Source organism: Medicago truncatula, chromosome 7, assembly GCF_003473485.1.
Source record: "Medicago truncatula cultivar Jemalong A17 chromosome 7, MtrunA17r5.0-ANR, whole genome shotgun sequence".
Classification (NCBI taxonomy): domain Eukaryota; kingdom Viridiplantae; phylum Streptophyta; class Magnoliopsida; order Fabales; family Fabaceae; genus Medicago; species Medicago truncatula.
The window spans coordinates 19,396,069-19,415,735 of record NC_053048.1 but is presented as its reverse complement, the minus strand read 5'-3'; the positions used below and the strand labels follow the sequence as shown (position 1 = coordinate 19,415,735).

General features: G+C 31.3%; 1 protein-coding gene across 1 annotated transcript; it reads left to right on the top strand.

The window, feature by feature from the left end:
- The first annotated feature begins 4,663 nt into the window (after nt 1–4,663).
- Nucleotides 4,664–7,304, top strand: LOC120577171 (protein RGF1 INDUCIBLE TRANSCRIPTION FACTOR 1). The gene is made up of 5 exons (XM_039828270.1): nt 4,664–4,952; nt 5,213–5,398; nt 5,524–5,598; nt 5,796–5,933; nt 6,565–7,304. Exons 1-5 carry the CDS (start codon nt 4,950–4,952, stop codon nt 6,910–6,912), a joined length of 750 nt encoding a protein of 249 aa, XP_039684204.1. The 5' UTR covers nt 4,664–4,949; the 3' UTR covers nt 6,913–7,304.
- The last annotated feature ends 12,363 nt before the right edge of the window (nt 7,305–19,667 follow it).

The window sequence follows — 19,667 nt, the reverse complement described above, 5'->3', positions numbered from 1 at the left end:
TATTTCTATCTCTTCTTAATTACTTATCTTATCTCACTTTCTCCCCCAAAACTATCTAAAATATCAAAACAGCCCTCAACTAAATATTTTATATTATTTTCAAATCTTTATTCTATTTAACAATAAAATAAATCCCTTAATCTTATCAAATCTTCCAAAACTCATAACTTATCACGTCATCAATCAAATCACCAAAATCGTCGCAAATCATCAAAACATATCAAAATCATGCATATATTATATAATTATAATATAATCACCTAAACTCGATTAAATAAACGATTAAACGAAAGTGGGCGTTACAAAAATAAAATTAACAAAAGGACTAAAATGAACCAACTACAAAAATGAGGTATTTTAAAATACCTCTCTGCCGAAATTTTGACAGGAAAAGACCAAAATGCTCCTAGGGACTAAACTGACTCAAACTGATTCAGATGCAATTTTTGAAATGATTTTAAACAGAGATTTCCAACAATGATTCGTACAGACAAGTTGAAAAGACTTAGAGACAGTTACAAGGACTAAAATGGGTTCCAATGCAGGAAATGACCAAAATACCCTTTTTTGTATGATTTTTTGAAATAAAATGCAAGAAAAGTAATGCAATGATTCAGAGAGTTTTCAAATGACTTGTAATGCAAGAAAGATACTTTGGATAGTTTTATGCAAGAAAAGTACTGATTGAACACACTTCGAGACAGAGACAGTAAAATATGCAGATGAAAAGAGAGTAAAGGTTCAGAGTAAAACAACAGTAAATTGACAGATATCAGTGTAAAAAAGAAATTTGAACGGGTATTTTTAGGTCCAAAATCAGGGTATAACAACCCCCCTTAATAGAAGGACTAAAATCAAAAGTTTTACAAACTGTAGGGACTAATGTCAAATAAAAAAAAGTGCAAGGTGATGACGGTCAGTCATACACTATTTTTAGAGTCTTTTATTTAAGTTTTTAGTCTATTATTTTTAGTTTAGTATTTAATTTGGAGTCATTTTAAATAAATTGTAGTTTTATTTATTAATTGAGTCAATTAGTTTATTATTATTATTATTATTATTATTATTATTATTATTATTATTATTATTATTATTATTATAGTGTAGTGTATATTAGAAAAGGAGGTGGCATAAAGTTTTAGGGTCATGGCCAATGTGAAACAAGAAAAGTTTTAGGTGGAGCCGAGACAAAGAAAAGAAGATACAACATATAAGAAGAGAAGTTGCACACAGTAGCGGAGGACATCAGGTTTTGGGAGATTGAAGAATCCAGGAGAAAGAAAGCTACTGACTATACGGCAAGAAGGAAAAAACAGCAACACCCTATAGGGAAAAGAATTTGATAAGCTATCGCGGTATCGATGAATTTCTCTTTGGTTTTATGTTGTTTATTTGCTCTAATTATGAGTAGCTAATTTTTCATATGGTTAAGTTTGAGAAGAATCTGATGTAATTCTATGGGAACCCGCTTGTTCAAAAAAAATATTCTATGGGAACCTTAATTTGTTGAACTCCTTTGAATATCAATGAAAGTCTAGTTTTAATTCATATTACTTTATGTTTAATGCTTTTTGTATGTTTATCATCGACTACTAACCCTAACTTTATGAATATGCAAATTGATCTTAGAGATTGAATGACCACTATCCCTGACTTTTGACTCTGATCTAGGTAATAAGTTTAACCTAAGTAATCAAGCTAGAGATAGATCATTATTAGGTTATGACATAGGGATTAACGTTCTGTTAAAACCTCCAACTGTTTCGAATTCACTTAAGAGATTAAGGGGTTGTCACATGCGGGGAGAATTCTAGGTCAAGAGATTGGGTAGAATTACTTTGTTAATTTGTCGTTAAACTAGATAATCATTGATTGAATTAGGAGTGCAAATTACCATAGGAGAACTTCGGAGGATTCGAAGGTCTTAACCATACATCTCTCTAATTTTCTAAAACCAAACTTTTATTGTTTTTAATCCGTTTATTTTACAAATGCCAATCCAACTGCCTAGGGCAACCTTGAATTTAATACATCCTTTTTGATAAAGAAATTGTTGAGTAGAAATTAACAACGGTCCTCGTGGATACGAATTTATTTATTACTTCGATAGTTTTGGTTCACTTGCCAAATCTCTATCACAAGGACTAATGTCAAAATTAGTTGAAAGTGCAGGAACCAAACACACATTTAAACCTTTTTTATTTATCAACTAATTCAATTGTTGTTGTGTTTTTTTTTTTATCAAATATTACAAATCCCGTATGTTAATTTATCTATTATAAAATAGGTCAAATGCATCTAAAAGTCCTTTAAGTTTTTCGTTTTTCCCAAAGTCGTCCTTTAAGTTTCAAAAATTCCAAACAAGTCCTTTAAGTTTCAAAAGTCTCAAACAAGTCCTTTTAGTTTTTGAATCGTTTCAAACAAGTCATTTTAGAGGAGGATGATAATGATTTAGATGATAGCAACAAAGAGCATTTTCCACCATTTGTCATGCCTAAAAAGATGACTAATTTTAAGTGGGTGTTGTAACACCCCGTTATCCCAAAACAATTTAATAATAAATAAACATCATAGTATATCACCAAAACGGGCATGTCACACTACTTTCAAAATTTCTTAAATAGATTATAAAATTATTTAATAAACAACAACTTAAATCGTTTCATCAAAACTTTGCAGCGAAATATTTTCATTAAAAACAACAACATCAAATGTTTGATTCTCCACTAAACAGTCTTGGCATAAAAGCCTCATCAACAAATCCATAATCAAATACAAGGGCTACATCAGCATGTTCCAAAATTGATACATAGGAATGAAAATAAGCAAATAAATCCCATCCCGTACGTATCAGAGCCCTAGACACTTGAGCCACCACCTACTACTCAGGATCACCTGCAAATTACCATAGGAAGGGCAACATTTTCAAACAAAAGGAGTGAGATTCACAACAATAAATATAGATATAAAATTCATCAATTGAATCTAACACCCTAACATAATAATAATTATTCAATATGAATATATACTTCATAATCAACAACATCAACAATAATGGTAATTACAACCAATAACAACAACTCATGCAATTACTCGACAACACCGCTAAGACTCCTCGACAATGCACAGTCCTCAATAATGGTAATTTTCTCACTAAATCTTCATTTTTAAGCTCCCTATTCATCTTTTTAATCTAAAAATTGTCACAGTCCTCTCTAAAATCATTTAGGCACTCAAAACTATCCATCTTACACCTTATAACAACAATTCAAAAATCATGATCTCTCAGGCACATGCTCGCCATGGCGAGTGGTTCTGCTCGCGAGGCGAGACTAGTCACTCGCTGGGGCGAGCGATGAACATCAGTACGGGAAGAATGCAGGTTTTTCCCAAAAATCCCATTTTCCTCAAATTCACTCCCCAAATTAGTTTACATATGCAAAACTAAGTGTTGTATGCAACCAAAACCTAATTCTAACATCAGAACAGCAATCTCTACACTCAAAAACCCATAATCCAACATAAACCCCAAAAGACTTTAAATAAATCAAAATAAATAAAATAACGACTAGGGCGTTACAGGTGTTAGGAGCCAGATTTAGTACCAAAGATGAGTTCAAGGAAGCAATTACCAACCATGTTATCTATAATAAGACTTGTTTGAAACGATTCAAAATCTAAAATGATTTGTTGAGACTTTTGAAACTTAAATGACGACTTTGGGAAAAACGAAAAACTTAAAGGACCTTTAGATGCATTTGACCTATAAAATATCTTATCAATTATTTAAGAATGTTTTATGAGAGAAAGTCAAAAGTGTTTGACAGTTTGACAACCCAAGAAGATACTCCCTCCGTCCCTTAATAAATGACCTAGTTGACAATATGCATTATTGACTTGGTATACTTTGACCATACTTTTCTACTAATTCACAAAGATAAATAATATCATATAAGATGTTGTTGGATTCGTCTCGATGAGTATTTTTAAAATATTAAATTTTTATAATTTTTTTTAGTAGAGAATTGAAGATATCAAAGATAAAACATATGCATTGGTATGTGTGTCAGAGTCAACTAGGTCATTTATTTAGGGACGGAGGGAGTATGATATATCAACATTAAAAATGAGTAGATCTATCATTTTCTCAGTCGTAATTTCCTAATCTATTCTACTGAATTTTTTTATTTATGCTAAGATTTTATCATGTTCATTTGTTGATTGTTAGTGTGTTCATTGGTTAATTAGTTTTATTAATTATAATACATAAATGTTTTTTTAAAACTAAAAATATCTAATAAAAATAAATTTCACATGTGTACAAAGTTTAGTTTAACCGATAATGCACATATTATAAAATTGAAGACTATCATCTAAATTCAAACTCAAAATCTAACAATTGTATCTTTGAACTTCAAATAATATTTATTTTTTACTGAATCAAGAGTGAAGAAGACATCAAGAAATTGTTGGACATTCCGATTAGTTCGGCATAATCTGGAGACTCCAATCCTTTGTTATTTCATTTAAAAAAAAAAAAGTAAAGTAAATTAAATGTAGTATAGTACAAGTTAATGGTTCTACCACATAGAATCAAAAAGTTCAATATAAATTTGTCAATCAAATAGCATAAATGAAGGTAGTGGTTATGTGACAATTAAGAGTGTAGTGTTAGTGTGTAGTGTACGACACACACAAATCCTCTCTCTTTTTCATTTCATTGGTAATAGTACAAACATTTTTTGTATTTTCATCTCTTAAGCGCCGTTCCCTTTTACCTCATCACTCTCTCTCTACTTTTTCTCTCTCTTTCTTTCTACAAAAATCCATTTTTTACTCTCATTCTTGATCATTCCTCTATAACTACACCATAGTAGCATTAACACTCAAATACAATATTACTCATACACCAACACAACTTCCTCAAAAATCAAACAAAAATAATCATCATGGTGAGTACTATAAATTTGTTCTTTCTATGTATCATTTTTTTCTCCTTACACATCAAAATTCAACTAAACCATGGTGCTTCTATGTTTTACTTAACATCTTAAAACTTTGTTTTTTTTGTTTTTCTTCCTATTTTAGTATCTTCTTGTTGTTGTTTTTGTAAAAACTCATCAACCCATTTTAATTTTTTTTTGTTTGGTTTAAAAATTCAAGAACCCATTTATTGATATACTAAAAAAATTCATTTTTTTTGTGTGTACAGTTTATGTGTTCTTCACCAAATGTTGTTCCACGTTGGCTTCAAGTTATGCTGACTGAGAAATTCTACAACGCTTGTTTAATTCATCAAGAAGAAAAAAAGAATGAAAAAAATATTTATTGTTTGGATTGTTCCATCAGTCTTTGTCCTCACTGTGTTTCTCCTCATGCCTCTCACAGACTCTTGCAGGTTCCTTCTTCTTCCTCTTCTTTCTCTCTCAACAAAAAATCATTAACCCTTCTTTTCTCTTTCTTGTTATTAATTAATTAATTAATTAATTAATTTTAAGAAAAAATGTTTTTTCTTTTTTTCAGATAAGAAGATATGTTTATCATGATATTATAAGGATGGATGATGCTGCAAAGTTAATTGACTGTTCTTCTATTCAAGTAAGTGATTTTGGTTTTTTCAGTTTATAAATTTTGGTTTTTTTAAGTTTATCAATTTTTATAAAAAAATATGTTTTTTCTTGTTACATATGTTTTTTTTTATTAATTTTTACAAGAACTTAGGTTTTTTTTTTTTGTTGAGTTGTGTTTGTTATTACCACAATTAATTTGTGTTGGTGTGTATGATGATGCTACAGTTCTACAGAACAAACGGTGCAAAAGTGATTTTCATAAATCAAAGACCAATTCCAAAGAAATGCTCTTCAAGCAATATCTGCAGAACCTGTACCAGAAGTCTTCAAGATCCTTACAAATTCTGCTCTCTTTCTTGCAAGGTTCAGTTTTCCACTTACATTCTCAATATTTCATTTTCTTTTCAATTTTCAAAGAAGTTACAATGATTTCATCATGTTTGGATTTTTTAAGTAGAATTGATTTTCTCTTTGAAGTTGATTTTAACTTAAGCTAGAATCTTATAGTATTTTGCTTAATTGTCTTACATTTATTTTCAACCAATTTTACATGAATTGAATATATACAAACTTAAATTATTTTATTTTATGTTGAATTTTGTTTTAGTTGGAATCAATTTCATGTAATCATTTTTATTCAAAATCCATTTTCATCACCATAAATTCAAACAAACAATTAATTTTTTAATTCTTTTTATTCAAATTTTGGATTTTTTAAGTAGAATTCATTCTCTCTTTGAAGTTAATTTTAACTTAAGCTGGAATATTATAGTTTTTTTGCTCGTACAATTAATTATGTCTCGCATTTATTTTCAACTAATTTTACATGAATTGAATATATACAAACATAAATTATTTTATTTTATGTTCAATTTAGTTTTAGTTGGAATCAATTTCATGTAATTATTTTATTCTACAATTAATTTTTTTATTTTTTATTTCTATTTTATTATTATTCTCATTTTTTGTTATTTTATGTTTGTGTTTTCCACAGGTGAGTCACTTGGTGAAAACATTTGGTTCACTATCTGGTTACTTAGTCGAGTGCAACACCATGCCACCATTATCTGATTCTGGACTAGACGACAGTCTAATGACACCTGACTCGGTTCTCGAACCATCCGGTTCAAACCGAACTTCATCCGGTTCGGGTGGATACATTGGCATTGATTGCAAAACCGCCCTTGCTTGCACCGCTACTACCGAGGTTGTCCGAAAGAAGAGAACCGGTGTCATCACTTTCCGACCATCGTGTCGGCCTGCATGCTCGCCGGTATCGGAAATCTCGGGGAGTCTGATGAATAGGAGGAAAGGAACGCCACATAGAGCCCCGTTACATTGAAAAACAGAATCTGTGATTATGAGGGAGTGGAGAACAAGAATAGGCTTAAATGAAAAAAGAAACTTTTGGTATTTTATAATAAATATAATTAAATATTAGTATTATTATTATTACTACTACTAATTATCGGTATTTTAAAATCTTAGGTTGTCAATAAATGGTGTATGATAGCAATGACGGTGAGTTTTACGAAATTACGTAGAGTTTAGGATTTTATATTTTTTAACGAATTATGACGATAATGTAATTTTATCCAACTCATTGTGATATCAAATCATGCATTTGTATTTTATTTTAAGGGTATGGGGAAGTAAACCCTATATATAGCTTCATAGTTTTGTAGAGATATTAAACCTGTGCTATGATTTATGATATGATGTTATATTGCACTGAGTAATGGAGCTTATCTTGATTTTTCACTTTTTGTTACGTTTTCACTGTTCCTTCCCGAGGTTTATTATCATTAGAATTGAACTCAGTTCAGTCTTAATAATTGTTCCATATAGGTTTTAGCTTTCAATTTGATGAGTTTGGTCTAGTCTAGAATATAGATATAGATGAATTAATCTAATCTCTGAGAAAGTTGAGTGACTTTTTTAATTTTATATACTTTAGTTGATATTATAAAATCTTTATATTTTGTAATAATTTTTTTCTTGCTAAAGTGACATAGAAAATGGAGGGTATAAAGGATTGATGCTACATAATGTGCTAGGTCTTAATTTGTATAATTGGATTTCACTTGTATGATATTGTGATGAAAATGTTCTTTGACATTGGCTAAACGCAATATTACTTTCTCGTCATAATGTCACACAAGTGAGATTTTGTAAAATTGTGTTAGTTTTATTTTGAAGGAAGATTGTGTTGACTGTTGATCTTTATAAAATAATTTTAATATATTAAAGTGTAATCTTAATTGTATTTGTGAGATTATATCAATTGTTTGTTTTGAAGGGGCTAAAATGAAATATATTACCTAATCAAAGTGTCTTTCCTTACACAAGGTATATACTAAGGAAGAATCAACAAAGTCGAAACAATATTTACATGATGTATCTGATATATATTCTAGACCAAATAATTAATTATTCAATAAAATTAAAAAGTCAATTGTTTCTTGTAAATAGAACCGGAGGAAGTACAATTTATTTGCTTACTATTTCCCAAAAACATTAAAAGTACGGTTATAAGTTATTGGAATAAACTTATCAAATTTATAGCATTAAATAATTGCATTGCTAATTGTAATTTACTTGTTTTTTTTATGTCAAGACTAATGAGTAACTCGTTGATTAGAATGTTTACAAAATTTTACTTATAAGACCGAATGAAGTATAAAAAAAAATTCTTTATTATTGTCAAAAAAAGAAATTATTTATTGAGTAATTTGAGACTAAAGTAGTTAAGTATTTGATCACTTTTAGCAAATAATTAGGGGCTTCAATCCTAATCTTTGAAAAGGAGAATCCACACCATGTCTCTATCAAGTTTATTTTTTGATGAATCTCTCAAAGATTTTTCAATCTAAATTATTAAAAAAAAAAAAACAATGAATATTTTTTTTTTTACCTTTAACATGATTGAAAATGAATTTAAGAGTTTTGTTTAATATAATATTTACATGAACGTTTGAGAGGAAGAGAGGTATGAATTTTGAAGGCTACACGTTTTAATATGCTACTTTTTATGGCTAGGTTTGAACTATGAAACAATGTGTCACCTAGGCTATAATATTGGACATACACAAAAATGGGAAAAAGACCATTCAATTGTATAAACTTTGTATGATTAACCTGAAAAATACTATGCCAATAACATTTTTATGATTAACCTAGAAAATATTTGAATTACAAAGCTTAAAATAGATGGGTCAGAAGAGCCAGAATAAGCTAATTTATTTGGCTTACATGGTTGAGGAAAAAAGCAGAAAGCTATATTTTTAAGGAGTGGCTATGTCTGTCTCCATGTCCCATTAATCTTGTAATAATCCTAGAATAGAAAATGTTGGAATAGCACTGCACTATTTTGTCTTATTTTCTCTTGTTACACCTTCATGGTAATGTGCAACATAGTGACAAAATTCAAAGACATTTTTTGTCTTTAATTTATTGCATCCCAACCTCAATGTGTTTTTTTGAGGTGTTCAATGAGAAACTAGTAACTTTTGTTCAACTTCTAACCATCTAAATCTTTGTGTAATAATTAATGGATTTTGTTTCTATTTTTATGCATGTGTTATAAATATCCTTAATTCTTCAAGAGTGTATATATTCTTGTATTTATCTTAATTCTTGTATAACAATAACTTATAGATCTTTTAGAGGTTTTAAAAAAATTAAAATTATTTTGTTTGTTTATCATGATGATTTATTTTTTTTGTTAAAAATACATTAACCAATGAAAATGATTTTCCAAAAAAAACTACTGAAAAGATTGTTGAACATATTTCCATGGTAAGATTTGTTGTTGGCTGCATAAAAAATATGAATTAATTAGGGGTATATTAGAATCAATGTATTTGAAAGTTCAATAAAAGTCTTATAAAAAGGACTGAGAAATTCTTTCAAAAAACTTTTATGTTTAACGACAAAAAGGGAGTTGTGTGTTGGTGAGGTTTTCTTTCAGAAGAAATAATACTTTGCAAATAATTTGAAAGTTATTTTTTTTAACTTTACAAGTTTTTAGAGAAAATAGACTTTTACAATCTTAAATTCGATTGAAAGATAAATCAAATTTTCTTTAAACGATCTAAATTTCTTATCATTGAACTACTTCATTGTTGATAAGTCTATGAAAGTTTAAATTGCCATTGTTTTATGCGACTTTACAAGATGAAAAAAATAAAATAAAGAAGGATGATCCTTTTTTACTCAATTAAGCACGTTTTAAACTAAATTATAGAGACTCATCTAGAGGGTGGTGCTGAAAAGGTGTTCGTGACGGTGCTTCCGGTGGTTGAGTTGGGGGTTTATTTTGGTTTGTTTATGTTCGAGTTGGTTTGATTTGCGCTGTTGTTCCACCTTTTCTCCCACCTTCAAATTTGGTTTGTTTATGTTCGTGAGTTGAGGGGTGCCATTTTTATTTGTATCGGGAGTCTAGTGGGCCGATCACTTTTGATTCGAGATCGGAAACTAGCTTTTTTGACGCAAGTACTTTTAGGTTTTTTTTCGTGTCTCCTCCGACATATCAGAAGTTGAGTGGTGGACGAATCTGATCGTTTGATGCAACAAATCTTTGTCGGCTGTTTTTTTTTTAACTCTCTTGGTGGTGATGGAAAATTGGTGGTGTTGTTGATTTTTCACTTGATGTTTTAGTGTATTTTTACTTTTATTTTGGTATAATACTTGTGATATGATCCCTGTTTATATATAATATATTTTGCCATTTAAAATAAAATAAAATAATTGAAGTTCTTATAGATAAAAATTATAGAAGAATTAATTGCTGCTAGATGATAGACTGTAGTATAACACCCATCATTGGTTGGTAGTTCAAGTTGGCTTTAATATGTTTTTACCTTTCTATCCTCCTCCTGTCTCCTCTAAAAACAAGTCCTACTCCTACAACTATAACTAATATAATATGGATTTGTTATAACACATCCACTAATTTTTACTTGTGAGTGTTTCAGCAAGCTATATCTTAAAGTGTATTTAACTACTTTTTAGTTATAATTTGTTAAAACACACCTTCTAAAATATAAGTGGGTGTATTCTAGCAAATGCCTATAGGAGTTGCTAACATACACTCATTTATTTTTTTAGAAGGTGTGTTTTAACAACATTCACCTTAAAATGTATTTAACAATTTTTTAATTATATCTTTGCTAAAACACTCCACATAAAAACTAGTTGGTATATCCTAGCAAACTCGAATAGAATATGCCACTAAATAGGAGAAAATCTCTTAATTATTGGTTGGCAAGTGGAGTCCATTTGACCCACCATGTACCTGACCAAAAGCCACAGATACTTGTCGTTTTCAATTTCTGGGTAAAAGGGTGACTCTTCATATATCAATATCCTTTTGGATATCATAACATTTTCATATAATAAACCTAAAAGTTAAATTGACATAACATCCTCAAACTTTTTATTTAACGTATTCTTTTGTATTATTACAATTCATGCTACAAACGACTTTCCCAGATATCAAAAGTGGCATCAATTTTAATCAAATATTGCATTAATTTGGATAATTTTTCTTCTTTTGTCCTATGTTATAATTCAGTTTTGTCTTATAGTCCAGTTTATAATTTTGTCTCTCTCAGCTGAAACTAAGCAATTGTATAATGTTGTTTTCTGTTATGATATCAACAGGCACGATGCTGAGTCAATGGTGAGGCTTATGGTCTTCGCATTATTCCAAGATTTTATCTATCTTTTAATTTTTGTTTCTTGATAATTCTATTTCATATTTCCTTTAATTAAAAAAATTATTCAGACCTTTAAAGTGATTATGTGCAATATTTTTTTTTTGTCAAGTAGTCTAGTGATTAGAATTCACTTTTTTCAAGGTGAATAAATGGGTGTATGGAGTTCGAACCCCAACCCTGCATATAATAATGCATGTTCATGCCAACTGATGTAAGTTCACGGGGACGATTTGAAGCCTCTAGCGAGTTATTTTGATGATGTCTGTTTAGTGTTTATTAACTTTGTGTTTTAGTCTAGCAAGTTGATTATTTGATAGATGTATCTTAGAAGTTGTTAAAGCACCCAAGCTTACGTGTTTTAGTCATTTCATCACATATCATCTATCAAAACTTATGTCTCTTCAGCATGAATCGATTCATACATGCTTGAATCGACTCAAAAATATTTCTGACTTTGTATGAATTAATTCGTGAATTTTTGCGTGAATTTTTTAATCGATTCAATTTCGTGTCAAGATTCAGTGAGTCGTATCACAAATTGTTTCTGACTTGCCCTGAATTGATTCAAACTATTTTGAATCGGATAAACCTTCATCATGGGCAGTTTGAATCGATTCAATTCTCTTTTGATACACATCAATCTTCATAGCATTTTTTCTTCCTAGTTTTTTCATTCAGTGGTTTGAATCGATTCATTCATTTAGTGAATCGATTCATGCTGTTGGTTTTGGCTCGAAGTTTTGAACTTTCCCTCCTTACTATATAAACTCTCTTCCTTATAACTCTAAGATCATTGAATCATTTCCAACTATTCTCTCTAGGTCTCAAAAATTCACTGCACATAAATTCTTCAAGATTAAATATTTTTTCTTAGAATCACTTTGTACATTGAGTCACATTGATTTTCTAGGGTGCTAGTAGGGATCGTAAATTGGTTCTTTCAAGGAGATTGATTAGGCTTAATCAAGGCTCCAAAGTGAAGTGAATAATCTCATTCCACCACCAAATGTATCGGGGGTCTTTCTAACTGTTCTTGAAGTCGAAGGGGATTCGTTTACAGGACATAGCATCGAAGACTTGAGTGAAGAGTTTGAAGGGGTGCACGAGTAATCAAGGATTCGAAGATTCAAGGAGCACCAAATTCAAAGGTTATTTGAAGTTTGGGGGAGTGTTTGCATAGGGGTTGAAAAATTAGGTTTAATTTCAATGAACTCTTGTAAACACATTTGTGTTCAACATTGTTACCTTGTGGATGACCTTGGTGAAGGCGTACTTCATCAAGAAGAGTAGACGTCGCTCTCGTGAGGACGAGAAAGAGCGAACTACTATAAAAATATCGGTGTTATCTCTCTTTTTTATCCTCTATACTTTTCATTATAGCATGTGATTAATTGAATAATTGTTAGGATAATTGCTAGTGTTGATCTAATTTATTTTTCATCAAAAGTTAATCTAATTTGTTGAATTAGGTTTAAATAATTTGCTTAGATCAATTGAGTGCAAGTTCTATTCAATTCTTCAAATTCATATGCATTGTGTTTTCAATTGATAGCTTAGTATCATTGTTCATATAAGTTTGGTATTGAAATTGTCTAAGTTTTGCAAATTGTACAAGTCACATTAAAGTTTAATTGAAATAAGATTTGTATTGAGAATCACTCAATTCTACATTGAATCTTATTGCACATAGATTTATCTTTTTGTGTATTGTTGTGATAGTTCAGAGAGAGGTTTAGAACCTATGCGACTGCTAGGGTTTGTAAAATGAATTGTGTAAGTATGTTTTACTTCAGCACAGGGGTTCTATTTATAAAAGCACTTGTGTGCAGCGTATCATACGGTGTCTACAATTCCACTTAAACACCTTAAGGTGTATTGTTTTTCACTGAAATGAATTGTAATATCGCATTGTCGAATAATAAATAAGTTGTATTTATTTTTTAATCTATCACCAATCCGTTCTTATATGTGTAACGTTGCAGGTTCTCATAACGTTGAGAATAATATTAAACCACATGTTTAATGTTATAAATAGTGATAGGTATCTAACAACACGTCATTGCTTTACAAGTCGGGTGATATGATAAAACCTTTTTGTGATAATGATCATGTGTATATTACCTTTTTACTCTCATATCTATGTTGAACACAAGGCATTGACCGTGTCATCTGTAACACCTTATTTTCCAACGATAATTATTAAATAATAAGAATATATTTAATAGTAAGGATGTTACAAAACTCGACATTATATCATAGAATAACGATAAAATGTTTTCTTTTAAAATAAATCCACTAGAGAAGAAGACAATTATTCAGTGATCACATTAATAAATTCATACTCGTCGTTCAATAATCATAAATAGGAAAATAACAAAGTTTCCAATATTCAACTCAAACTGCAATAAAAAAAAATTAAATCGTCATCCCTGACCCAAGTGTTACAATATCAGAGCTCGTAGCGACTACATGCTTATTCAACTGCTAATAACTGGACTAAACAGAGGGCATCTCCTCATCTCCACCTTATAAAACGTCCCATATCTACTCCTTGTCAACCTGAGTATCTGTACTGAAGTTACATCCACCATACATAAAACAACACAACAAAATAAGGGGTGAGAAATCCTGCCATAACATAATAATAGGGAAAAGAACGCATATTAAATAAATATCAAAATAATATAATCTTTACCATATCTTCACTCTCAACAGTTATTATGCATAATCTCTTCTTTTCACATATCACTACTGTAACGCCCTCTTGAATTATTTAATTATTTGATTATTTAATTGAGTCTAGAATTTATTAAGATGAGTTTATATTATATTTATATGATATATGTGTGATTTAAGAGGTTTATATGATTGAGGTGATTTTATGTGATTTATGAGGAGTTGTGACTTATTTTATTGTTTAATAAAATAAGATTTGAAAATAAAATAAATATTGAGTTTAGGGGTTGTTTTGAGATTTTAGAGAGTTTTGGGGGAGAAAGAGAAATAAGATAAGATAGATGGAGGAGATATAAATAGGGAAACCTAGTTTAGAGAAAAACATAACGTACGATCAATTTTGGAGAAAAGGGAGAAAAAGCCAAGAGAAGGGAGAAAGACCTAGAGGCTGCGATTTTGATCTATAAGGTAAAGGGTGAGACTAACTTACAATTCTATTAATCTATATACTTCTGGTGATCATATTTAGCAAGTGTAGGATTGAATTAGAGAAGTCGGAGAATTAGGGTTAATGATAGAATTTGATGATTAAACGGTGAAAAGTTGTTAGATCGATGTAGAAACTTTTCCTAGACCTTAGATGATGTGTAGGATGAATTCTGGAATCAATGTTAGGCTTTAAACCATGAGAATTAGTGATTTTTATGAAAAACTGCACTTCTGCCCGTAGCGACATTCATCGCTCGCCTCCCGAGCCATGATCCTCGCCACGGCGAGTGATAAACTTCATCGCTTGCCTAGCGAGCAAACCTTACCCGCCTCGCGAGTTGCACCTTGCAGCTCGCCATAGCGAGCAGATGAACTCGCCTAGCGAGCTTGACCAGAGAGCATGCAAGATTTCGTGATTTTGACTTTTGAGTTGATCCTTAGATGCTTTTGAGTGCCTGAACATGTCTAATAATGATTAGGAAAGAATGTAGAATGAGATTGAACCTGGAAAGATTTTAGAATGAAACTTTTGGAATCTGACCTGAACTCGCCACGGCGAGCAGAGGCTCTCGCCTCGTGAGTGACCCAGAAACAGAGTGCCTTGTTAGGTTTTTGTGACCTTTATTGCACGAGTTATTGAGAGTTGAACCTTGGGGTAGTATTGAGACTTATTGATGATGTTAATTATAATTTGTAAAGCTGTTTAAGATGTGTTGATGTTGATTATGATGTGATATAATGTTATACGCATTACTTGAGTTATGATTGAATATTTAAGATGTTGTTGATTTGCATTTGATATTATTATGTCATCCTGTTTCGTATACTGCCTATGTTGCTGTTGTTGTTTAACTAAGATACATGAGTCGGTCTAAGTTGATGAAGATGATGATGTTCCAAATTATTGGATTATATAAGAGGTTGTCGAATTAAGATGTTTGAGAGGTCGAGTCCATGCATTAGCATTTCATTGTTGGGTGTAACACCCCGTTTTCCCAATATACAAATTTCATAAACAATTATCAGAGTAAAAACCATAAACGGGATATCACATAGAAACGTAATCCAAAAACAGTTAAATGATAATTTAACCTTCACAAATATCTTTAACATAGCAGCGGAAAATCATAAACATAAATCGTAAATGTTTTGGCACGCAGGCCCAACAAGTATCTCAAAAGAGTTTATCAAGCATAAAATATCATGGCAGTTCACGTAAAAGAATGAAGCATGTTATAGCATTAAACCCCATTCCGTTACGTATCAGAGCGACCTAGACGACACAGTGAAGGCAAGGCCACTCACGACGGCAACTGCACACTAAGCACGATCACCTGCAAGTTACCCATACGAAGGGCAACATTTTCAAGCAGAAGGGGTGAGATTTCATAATAAAATAACATTAATCAATGTAATTGCGAATCATAAATTAACATCATAATCATTCCATTATTAACTTTGCATAAATGCTAAACAGTTATCACGTAATCACATATCCAATCATTATCAACAACATAACATAATCAATGAACACTTATCACGTAATCACATATCCAATCATCATCAACAAGGCATCCTAATCATGACAATGTGACAATGCTCCTAGACTCCTTATATGCATGTGGTACCAATCGTCATCATAAGTATTAATATACTTTAATCGTGCGGAGGACAAAGCTCCTATAAAACGTGCGGAGGACAAAGCTCCTAATTTTCGTGGTGAGGACTAAGCTCAATGATATGCTATGCATGGACACATATGAACAAAACATCATAATCATCGTAATCATGTGCATTCAATAACTTGATGCAAAACGTCATCATTTTCATTATATTCATATATAAACATTGCATACTCAGTTAAATAACAGCAGCAGCATAGTCAAGTCGCATAACAGCAAGGAGATATCAATATATCAACAACAATTTGCTAGAATCATAATCATTTCAATTATATCTTACATATTGCATAATACCTTAATCATGCTCAAATAATATCAACTTAACTCAATAGCTTTACAGACTGCATTAAACGTTATCATAAGGTTTCATTACCAATTAGGGGTTCACTCTGGACCAAAAAGTGCGACACAGATCGCACAAACACATAATCAAGTTCATCCTGGTTGTACTCGCGAGGCGAGAGTACTTATTCGCCATGGCGAGTACCACTCAACTCCCAAACTAAGGTCATTCTGGGTTCCCTCTGATCCTACATTCATTCCTAATCAATACTAGGTATGTTCAGGTACTCAAAGGCATACAAGATTCAACTAAAAAGGTCGAAACACGAAATATGACATGCACTCTGCCTAAGCTCGCGAGGCGAGGAAGGTTGCTCGCCATGGCGAGTTGCACCAACAACTCGCGAGGCGAAAAGGAAGGGCTCGCGTGGCGAGCGATGAAGTTCATCACTCGCGAGGCGAGGATCATCACTCGCCGTGGCGAGCGATGAACAGAAGCACGGGCAGACTAGGGTTTTTCTCAAAAATCCATCACACAACATGGTTCAAAGCCTAATTTTGATTCCAGAATTCATCCTAAACATATTCTAAGGTTATAGGACGGTTCTTACATCAATCTAAACAAGTTTTACCGTTTGATCATCAATTTTTAGGGTTTTGACCTAATTCCAAAACTTCTCTAAATCAATCCTAACTTGGTCAACTAATCATCAGAATTACAACAATCAATGCTATTGAATCATTAGTCTCACCCTTACCTGGTTATGAAGAAATCGCAGCTCTCTCTATGCTCTTCTCCCTTCTAAGCTTTTTCTCCCTTTTCCAAAAGTTTTCACGTACAATGAGTTTCTAAAATATTAGGTCTTCTCCTATTTATACCTCTTTCTAATAACTTATCTTATCTCACTTTCTCCCCCAAAACTATCTAAAATATCAAAACAGCCCTCAACTAAATATTTTTCAAATCTTTATTTTATTTAACAATAAAATAAATTCTCTAATCTTATCAAATCCTCCAAAACTCATAACCTAACACGTCATCAATCAAATCACCAAAATCACCACAATTTATCAAAACATATCAAAATCATACATATATTATATAAATATAATATAATCACCTAAACTCGATTAAATAACGATTAAACGAAAGTGGGCGTTACATTGGGGGCTTGATGCCCTGGAGCCTTGTACTCAACACGATGGAGCTTTAGCTCAAATAGCGATGGGGGCTTGATACCCTGGATTGGTACCACATGCATATAAGAGGTCTAAGTTGCATAGTCACATTTTCGAGTCAAAGATGATAAGTTGCCAAGATGTTGAGCTGTGTTCCATTTATGAACTATTTATGAAGTGATATGTGATATATTATTATCCATGATGTTATTATGATGTTTCCAAGTTGTTAAATATAATTGTTGAATTATATGTTTAATATTATTCTTTTGTGAAATCTCACCCCTTCTGCTTGAAAATGTTGCTCTTCGTATGAGTAACTTGCAGGTGATCGAGAGTAGGTTGTTGTGTTTGCTGTCCTGAGTGGCCTTTCCTCACTGAGTCTTAGGTTGCTCTGATACATAACGGGATGGGGTCTTTGATTACATGCTTCTATTCCTTTACGTATTGATTTATTGATTTATGATTAAGTTGTTTGAATTGAATTTATGAGGTGTTTGATGAGGCCTGCGTGCCAAGACAATTTATGTTGAAGTATTTAATCCGCTGCTATTACGTTGATGATTTATGTTGAAGGATAAATTGTTATTTATCTATTTATGATATTTTTAGAAGTGTGATATCCCGTTTATGTGATGTTTTACTCTGATTATTGTTTGGAATTTTTATGTCGGGAAAACGGGGTGTTACAACTACAACACATCACTCTCACACTTACAACCACCAAGCTCAAAAGATCATCATATATATGCATATGGACTCTCCTATCAACCTATATGAATGTGGTACCACTCCTACTCATCGTTTTTCCAGAGTTATGTTACTGGGCTTTTCTCATCATAGTTTTCCAGAGGTATGTTACTAGACTTCTCCATCAGTCATCCACTCCATCAGTCTTAGACTCTATATGAATGCATACAAATAAATCCGACAAGTAACACAAGTATACACATATTCAAATAATTCACATATTAATGCAAGACTCCCACTAAAATGCACAACTCTAATGCAAACACACAAATCTTCATCATCATATATCACTCGTTATCGTTATCTGTATATCATTCTCATCATCATTATATACATCACTCTCATCTTCATCATGATATAGTTAGCGTCATCCTCATTATCATTAAAATATAAATATTATCATTTCTCATTGTATTTATTTACTTTCATATATATAATATCAATCGTCATCACTCTTCGTCACATTATGGATTCCTCATCATTACTCTCTATCAACCGTTTATATCATCACCTTATCTCTTTATTAATCCAACCCTTACACATGACTCATTTCTACGTCAACATCCATCTATTTTATTTCATTATTCATTTTATGGGAACACTCTATTCTCTCCTTTATTCTAGGCTCTCTATAAACTTTATCCCTGATATCATATCCTATTCCTCATTCCTAGTCTCAATATGTTTTCTTATTCATTATCATTACATACAACTTACCCTCCCTATATAACTAGGTTCTTCCTCACCGTTGCCATTAAGTCTTTCATACTTATTCTCCTCAATAAAACTATATTATATCTTATTACTTTGTTCAGATGTTCATAGTCGTCTATGCATTGTCCATTCCCCTAATCTTAACTTCATTCTAATTTAAAGTAATTATCTCACCTTATTATTAATCTCGACTTCAACAACTTTCTTCACTAAGACTACATTATAATTCAATGTTTCATTCTCTCGATACTAGTCATTATTATTATCGTCAACCATTATAACTGTTACCACTTATCCTTTTTCCTATTCATCTTTCCCTCTTCTAATCGATCCCAGTTTTATTCATCGTTATCATCATCCCTATTATCTTTCATTACTTAATATGTAACTCCTTATCTTCCCTTACATTTCGTCTTAACGACCCTCTCATCGTTTACAATCATCTACATTAAACTACTATATTCTCTATTCATTTTTACACCTTATACGTTACTATCTAACATTGATCTTAAGTTCTTTAACTACCTTGGCTCTTTTATTCTTTCACTTAACGATATTCATAAACTCATTATTGGTTCAAAGATATTATGTATAACTTCATCAGT

Excerpts from the sequence above, each read along its gene's own strand:
- LOC120577171 (XM_039828270.1), top strand. Across the intron at positions 5,399-5,523 it reads CCTCTCACAGACTCTTGCAG|ATAAGAAGATATGTTTATCA; the intron begins GTTCCTTCTTCT and ends TCTTTTTTTCAG. Across the intron at positions 5,934-6,564 it reads TCTGCTCTCTTTCTTGCAAG|GTGAGTCACTTGGTGAAAAC; the intron begins GTTCAGTTTTCC and ends TGTTTTCCACAG.